The sequence below is a fragment of the Sebastes umbrosus genome, chromosome 20, assembly GCF_015220745.1.
Source record: "Sebastes umbrosus isolate fSebUmb1 chromosome 20, fSebUmb1.pri, whole genome shotgun sequence".
NCBI classification, from domain to species: domain Eukaryota; kingdom Metazoa; phylum Chordata; class Actinopteri; order Perciformes; family Sebastidae; genus Sebastes; species Sebastes umbrosus.
In genome coordinates, this window is record NC_051288.1 from 8,185,453 (window position 1) to 8,194,103 (window position 8,651).

At 41.1% G+C, this 8,651-nt stretch overlaps 1 protein-coding gene across 1 annotated transcript; it reads right to left on the bottom strand.

The window, feature by feature from the left end:
* Positions 1–333: 333 nt before the first annotated feature.
* On the bottom strand, positions 334–7,044 carry LOC119479593 (high-affinity choline transporter 1-like). The gene is made up of 8 exons (XM_037755366.1): positions 6,720–7,044; positions 5,732–5,845; positions 3,556–3,711; positions 3,302–3,450; positions 3,067–3,210; positions 2,338–2,491; positions 1,980–2,194; positions 334–1,723 (listed from the first exon to the last, which is right to left on the bottom strand). Exons 1-8 carry the CDS (start codon positions 6,901–6,903, stop codon positions 1,181–1,183), a joined length of 1,659 nt encoding a protein of 552 aa, XP_037611294.1. The 5' UTR covers positions 6,904–7,044; the 3' UTR covers positions 334–1,180.
* Between the last annotated feature and the right edge of the window lie 1,607 nt (positions 7,045–8,651).

Sequence of the window (8,651 nt, forward strand, 5' to 3'; positions counted from 1 at the left end):
TATACTATGACTTTATGACATATTGTGTTATTCATTTTTATGACATACTATACTATGACTTTTTTATGACATACTATACTGTGACTTATTATGACATACTATACTATGACTTTGTGACTTACAATACTGTGACTTTTATGGCATGTTATAGTATGACTTTTTTATGACCTACTGTACTGGGACTTTATGACTTGCTATACTATGACTTTATATGACATACAATACTATGACTTTTTATGACTTACTGTACTATTGCTTTTTATGGTATACTATACTCTGACTTTTTTATGACATACTATAATATGACTTTTCACAGCATATTATACTATGACTTTCATGGCATACTACACAGACTATACTATATAACTAAAGTGAGAGCTGTGTTCGTATACTCGGTACAAAGTCAAACACCTTTCCGGTTGGTGTTGGCCTCCGCATGGGTTGTCCCTTGTCACCGATCCTGTTTGTGATTTTCATGGACAAGATCTCAAGATGCAACCGGAAGGAGGAGAGTGTCCAGTTTTGGGACCTCAGTATTGCATCTCTGCTTTTTGCAGATGATGTGGTTCTGTTGGCTTCAGCACACACTGTGGCGGTTTGCAGCTGGGTGTGAAGCGGTCGGGATGAGAGTCACTTGTGTCATGTAAAACTAGAGGGCTCATGTGCTGTAAGAGATAAGTAGAGTACTCCTTTTTAAAATTATTACATTATGTGCTGAATTTATTACATATTCAACTTATTATTTTGCCAAGTTTATAATGTGATAATGTTCTCACAATGTAATAAGTTATTACATTATGAACAAAGCTGTTATTTCGTTATGCGCTCAAGGTTTTATTACATTATGTGCTGATTATTACATTATGAGCTTTTATTACATTTAAGTTATTACGTTATGAGTTGCTACAGATAGACCCCCTGTACCCCCCTAGAAAAGAAAAAAATGGGTCTATGAAAAAGAGGGGTGGAGTTGAAAAAAGTTAAGGAAATCCCATTAAAGACACTAACTTCAGATACATAACACCAATTATCATTTGCATACCCAAAATACTGTAATGTTTAATAAGTATTTTATGCAAATCATTTGCTTCTCTAATAATAATGAGCAATAACCAATTACGACAAGCTTGTCACTGTAACCCTACAATTATATCAATGAATATGAATATGAAAAAAATACTTAGTATTTTGTATCCAGCATTGGTTCAGAGGCATATTTATCATTTTCATCAGTTTCATTACTATCACCCTGTCTGGCACCATCTGCTGGTGTTGGTGCTCCCTGTGATTTCACCTTGAACACATCCAATCTCTCAGGAAGGATCCCCTTGTTAAACAGGAGTGAGGCAACATATGAAAACATCAGAATGGAGGCCAGAGCAGACAGCATGCAAAAGGTCTTGAAAGGCCAGCGCTGAATATAAACACCATCCTCTAAAATGCAACCTGGGAATTGCAGGATCACAGGGAGGCCAAACAACGGCTCCCCACACAACAGTCTCATCACCACTGCAACAAGGTAGCCTGTGATCGCCCCGTAACCGTTGGAAACCTCAATGAAGAGGACGCAGATCAGTTGGGGGAATAAAATGGTGTAAGCCAGGTCTGAGCCCAGGATATAAAACACCATAATGCCGCTGTCCAGGTAGGTGAGGGATATTCCCACAAGTCCTGCAACCACTATGGAGAGACGAATCACCCACTGCAGCTCTCTATCTGATGCCTAGAAAGCAGAGAACATAAAACTTGAGTGAGTATTTCATCCTCAATGAAATATCTGTGGATGATATATACAGAAGAAAATGCAAAGTAGCTGATGTGTTCATCTTATGACATACTCGAGGAGCAGTCAATACATGCTTACTTTACAAAACGGAGGGGGATTGGTAACAGCAAACTGACACCCAGCGAAAAGGTGATGAGAGAAGAGTTAGCGAAAATAGTAAAACACATCAACACTCCTGTTCATTGTACTTCACCTGACTCCTGATGGTCTGGTAGATATTGGTGGTGAAGATGGTGGTTACAGACAAAAGGAAAGAGTCAGCAGATGACATCACTGCAGCAGCAAGAGCTCCGATGCCAATAGCAGAAATGTAGGTTGGGGTTAAATTCTGAAGGGTGATGGGCAACACCATAGCCACCTGCCCTCGCTCATATGGAGAAGGAGAACCATATGAGGTGGAGTTCCAGTCTGAAATATAGAAAACAATAAATACTGATTTACTAATAATGTTGGAGAGAGGCCCCCTAACAATATCTTTTAACACCGAACAATATGGCCACTACGATTACCCTGACATGATAGATTCCCAACAAGTAAACTGTCAAGATTACCTGTTGATGATGCAACAGCTCCAATCAGTGTAGATGGGATTCCAACAATGATGACGGCTCCTGCTGCTATAAAACACATGATTCTGGCTGTGGACGTGGAGCTGGAGGAGAGTGTCCTTTGATGGAAATCCTGAATGGCCATACTGCCCAAAGTCTAGAAAATTAAAAATTGTGAGACAAATGAAGATAAAAAAAATAAATGCATTGTAAAATTACAATATGCACTTGACTATGGTAAATAGCTATGTTCATCATCATTTTTAGCTCCATGTAAGTGTCTTTGAGATTTGTTTAAAACTTGAGCATCACTAGGGACATTTATAGCTTTTTCATTTTAAATTTTTCAATAATTTTGGCTGTATTAATGCATGTGACATACATTTTGGCTGGGAGTTTTTTTATTTTGGAAGTTCAACCTCGGCTCCTATAATAAATCTAGTATAAACAGTGTAGCCAAAATACAGACCCTCAGACAGTTAAGGACAAAAATGTCCCCATGGAAACTCATTAAAACTAAAATGTTTGATCCCACGGCCATTACACCATAAAATTATGCATTCTTTTATATCAGATCGTTCAATCTTGAGCCCTGGCTTCAAAATTGTAGCTTTTACTGTTTTCCACCAGATTGAGCAATTTGAATCTAAAATGGCTTTAAACCACATGAAAGAACAATGTGGTCAAAAAGGGACATTTTACACAGATATACTGTAATTGTATTCATCTTACCATCACTAGAAAAGTATCAATCCATCTCCCGACTTTATCAGACTCAAGCTGGCCAAGCCAGGAGGCCTGATAGGTGTGGTTAAATGCTGTTTTAGTGATGTCAGTATCAACGTCACTTGTCAGAACAAAAGGGACACACAGCCACTGTGAAAAGAGCAAATCAATCAGGAAAATCTAAATATAGAAGAATACTTCTGAAACACATCATCTTTAAGTTTCATTGTGTAAAACTCACTAAGCCAAGAAGCACCAGTGAAATCTGGATGACATCAGTGTAAGCAACTGAATAGAGACCTCCAAGAACAGTGTAGATGATTGCCACCACAGCAGAGATCCAGACACAAACACTAAAGGGCAGATCCAAAACCACACTCATGGTTGCTCCTGTGGCATACAGGTACAAAGAATGAAGAAAAAGTATGAATGAGAAAATGGATGAGGGGGTCAGAAAGGGAATGTGTTAATATGAGTGTACTTGTACGTATGTACCCAAGGAAGTCAGCGATGTAGGAATCCAGACAAGTTCAGTTACGACTGGAACAATGGCAAGAAACGCAGTCAGTGCTTTTCCATACTTCCTCTGAAATGGATCCATCATACTGACGTAATTGTTCTCCCTCATTGGCTTCGCAAAGAACAGTCCACCTTTTAAACGGATGAAAATGTAAGAAAGGTACGGTAGCTGAGACCGGTCAAACGAATGCAAAAGCCACAACACAAATTGTGAAACATGCATTCATTCTACCCTTCTCAGCCACCGTACAAACTGCACCTGCTACGTTGTAAAAGTGAAAGCAAAACTTAAAACAACACGTTGTGAAAACTGAATGAAACGTTGCGTTTTGAACACAAACAAAACAGCTTCCCTAGGCTTGAGCAAGGGCTTGAGCAACAAAACGTATTAGTTAAGTTTAGGGAAAAGGTTGTGTTTTGGCTTAAAATAACTATGTTTCTAAAGTGAAAGTGAAACTTAATGTTGTGAACAAAAAGACAACAACATGTAAACACAAAGAAAACAATACATTGTTAGTTTTACACAGGTGGCAAACTCACAGGTGGCAAACTCATTTCGGCCGCTTGTATCCGTTATCTCATTATTTTGGTCACTACCCAAAGCTCATGACCATAGGTGAGGGCTGGAACGTAGAATTAGGGCTTCCGTCTCAGCTCCCTCTTCACCACAATGGTACGGTACAGCACCCGCATAACTGCATATGCCGAACCGCCTGTCCATCTCCCGCTCCATTTTACCCTCACTCGTGAACAAGACCCTGATGTACTTAAACTCCCTCGCTTGGGGCAGTGACTCACTCCCAACCCAGAGGGAGCAATCCACCATTTTCCGGCAGAGAACCATGGCCTCAGACTTGGAGGTACTGACTCTCATTTCGACCGCTTCACACTCATCTGCAAACCACCCCAGTGCGTGGTGAAGGTCATGGTCTGATGAAGCCAACAGAACCACAATATCTGCAAAGAGCAGAGATGTAATTCTGAGTTCACAAACTGGACACTCTCCTACCCCCGGTTGCGCCTTGAGATCCTCTCTTTGGATTGGTGACAAGGGACAACCCTGGCGCAGGCCAACACCCACAGGAAACGTGTTTGACTTTGTGCCGAGTATACAGATGCAGCTCTCACTTTAGTTATATAAGGACCGAATGGTTCATAATAACAACCCTGGTAACCTGTATTCCCGCAGTACCCCCCACAAAACTCCCCTGGGGACACGGTCGTAAGCTTTTTCCAAGTCCACAAAACACATGTAGACTGGATGGGCAAACTCCCATGACCCACCAACAGCCCTGCAAGGGTAAAGAGCTGGTCCACTGTTGCACGGCCAGGACAAAATCTGCATTGTTACTCCTGGAGTTGTTACTCATGTTCGACAATTGGTTGGAGCCTCCTTTCCAGCACCCTAGAATAAACTTTCCACACACCCTCCGGTAATAAGCACACCCTCCGGTCCCCCTTTATAAAAATGGGAGCCACCACCCCGGTCTGCCATTCCACAGGCACTGTCCCCGAGCTCCATGCGACACTGAAGAGACTTGTCAGCCAAGACAGTCCAACAATGTCCAGAGCCTTCAGCATCTCAGGGCGAATCTCATCTACTCTCAGCGCCTTGCTGCTGAGGTGCTTTTTGACTACCTCAGCGACCTCTGCCAAGGATATGGACAAGCCTTCCCCCAAGTCTTCAAACTCTGCCTCCTCTACAGAGGACGTGTTGGTCGGGTTCAGGAGTTCCTCAAAGTGCTGTTTCTTTCTTTATTTTATTTACTTAAAGGTGCTAAATGCAAGATTGGTAGCATTTCTATTGCCTCTGCATGGCTCTCAATATGGCAACAGCGAGCTAATAGTGTAAACAATGGTAAAAGTGCTGACAGAGCTAACAATGTTAACCTAAGGGTGGGCGCTACGCTTCCGTGACAGCATTAACCTCTGCTATGAGAGCAATGCAGAGCGGCTGCTGTAAGATAGCCAGTTGGGCACGCTCAAATGCACAAACATGCACTAAAAACACGCTCTGCTGGCCCAGCTATGTCAACAAAGCACAGAGAAGCTCAGATTACAACACACACAGAGGTAGAGAGACTTCATTCTCTGCTCAGGTAGACATTAATCCACTATATCTTAAATAGTTTTATATTGAAGAGAGACTTACCGATGATAAAGGAAATTGACGATTGCAGAGGCGTAAGAGCCCAGATTAGACCCCTGGTGGGATCATAAACCGACTCTGCAGTTCCATAGATAAAGCCACCTCCAACCCAAGTAGCTGCAGTAGAAAAATACATACACATGGATGCATAATTTGGGTTGTATCATTAATATGGGGTGTGGTGAATGTTATGGCCTCTCAAAAAAACAAGAGAGTCTCTGGAGAGACCGAAGCATATGAAAGGACGCCAAGAGACAGTTATGTGAAAATAATACCATCAATTTATTTTAAATCAGGACAAAAATAACTATCAAAAATGCAAATGAGCAAACAAAGGGTTGGAGATCCTGGTTAAATGAACAAAAGAAGGGGAAGTCGCCTGGCCAGCCACGCAGTGAGCCGTCGCACCCAGCTCATCCCTCTAAACTCAAAAAGTGACTAACTTAAACTTATATCATGAAAACTTAACTACCAGGGATCTCCAGCCCAAAATCAAAGTCACAAACTAAATGCTGGGAAAAAAAGTCATCTGAGATCAAAAACAACGAAACAATGGAGACGGAAGTCTCCCCAGCAGTGCTGCCAGCTGGTAGCCTGAGTGCCAGTGAGTGTGCGCCATTACGCATTGTCCCTCCGCCTTTTTCTTCCCTCCCATAATTAGTGCATCGTCTCAGGTGATCCTCCTGAAAAAAAATTACGTCAGAAGGGAGAGGAGAGCGCTAAACAAAAACACGCCCACAACAGTGTGCCCTGTGGCACATTAAGGCCCACACATAACACTGAAAAATTGTTTTACTGTAATTATTGAAAAGGCATCTGACCTATTTACTCTAACGTCTTTACCGTAATATCACAAATGTTTCCATCAACCTTATCGCATAGGACAATAGAAAAGACTAGAGATTATACAGGCACATTAAAATAATAATGAATAAAAAACACTCAGTGAGGACACTTATTGTCTATTTGAAATAATCAAGCCAAAACTCACCCGTCATTGTGAAGACTCCCACTATCAAGCTGACACTTCGGTTAGCCAGAAAAGAAACCTCTAACCTTCCACCTTGTGTGTTTTTCTCCATCTTCTTAGATTTTACAGATGCCCAGATGCCGATTCCCAACACAAGCAAGTAGAATGCTACCATCATTATCACACCTGGTATATGGAGAGCCATTGTTGACTAAAACTATGAAGGTGACTGTCAGTTTACTTCTCCAGCTGGGTGTTTAAATTACACGTCCTCTGTGCAGTTTTTATCAGTTTAATATAAACTAGATGAACTGGTTTCAGATGATGAGCCACTAATCAGGGGGCGGCACTGAGAGGGAAGGTCACAGAGGCACTGTAGATCATATTTGATTTCTGTAAGCCAACTATGCTGCATTGTTTTATGTATAATTTGATTAGTGATGAGACTTCTAGGTTGGACTGATCAGTAATGATAAGATGCCGTAACCACATATGGTTAACAAGACATACAAAGCTAAAACCTAATCAATAGGAGAAAACATTTGTAAATGAATGAGTCAAAGACACTGAAATTAAGCATTAAGCAAAACAATTATTACATTATAAACTTAGCAAAATAAGAAGATGATTAATTTAATAAATTCAGCGCATAATGTAATATTCTGTATGTAATTCTACTGTACTGTTCCACCGGCTTTTTTAACATGTTATCCGTCACTAACCGGGCAAAACTCACACGCATAACCAACACTGCTGACAGGATAATTGCTCTCCCCACACCCAACCTCACAGAACTAAACAACAAAGCCATTGTACTCATTGCAATCTCAATACCTATCTCAATAATAGCCTGTCTTAGTAGCTCTCCGTGTTTCTACTTTCTTTGTCTTCTTTTTCGTTACTTTTAACTTTCTACTGCGCTTAGTTTTTGTCAGTGATAGTATACTGCACACTTTATGTAAATAGTTTCCTTTTTCACAGCCGTCTTATTTAGTTATTATATTTAGTTAGCCTGACAAACGGACATGATCGGACAACGGACGGTGTATTCATTTGAAGCGCTCCTCGCCTTTCGGGACCGAGTAGCAGCGCCACCAAAGGATTTACCTGCTGAGATACGGCCACACAGACGGGGATCAAGAGCCGGTGTGATCGTGAGGGGGAGGAGGGAGAAGGAGAGGAGGGCTGTATTCGAAACCGCATACTGCATACTACTCAGGAGCGCAGTATGCAGTATACAGTACATACTGCATACTGCGTTCCTGAGTAGTATGCAGTATACAGTACATACTGCATACTGCGTTCCTGAGTAGTATGCAGTATACAGTACATACTACATACTGCGTTCCTGAGTAGTATGCAGTATGTGACAGTTAAAGTGATGTATTTAGCAGTAGGATATGCTAGACGAGGCTTAAGCCTTTAAACCAGCTCTTAAAGCACAGGACAAAAAAACAAACTTGTACCACTATTACAATATTATCAAAAAATACAACTTTGATTTTGTTGTTTATGTTCTGCTTGTTTACTTTATAAGATACTGCAGGTTTAAACTATTTATTCTGACAGCTCATAAAGAAGTCCGACAAACAGGATCATCAACGAGGAGAGACGGGAAATATAAAACATTCATCCACAACGTTTACTTTACTCAAACTGCTTTTTCAGTTACAGCAAAAAAAAAAAAAAGTGGACTGATCTCCCAACAGATATTAGAGAAATGTTAAAAAAGTGTCATGTTGTCTCAGCAGGAATCTCTCTGCCCCGTCAGAAGCTGCTTTTTCCCTCGCCACTCTGCTGCTCTGCAGCCACTCTGTGAGCGTCACTGGCCCGGGCGATTGTGGAGCTTTTTAACTCGAAAAAAGGCAAATAAACACAGGTTCCTGTTAATTTATAATGGACATCTGTGTTGTGATATTTAAACAAACTATCCGTCAACAAGGAAATAAAAGC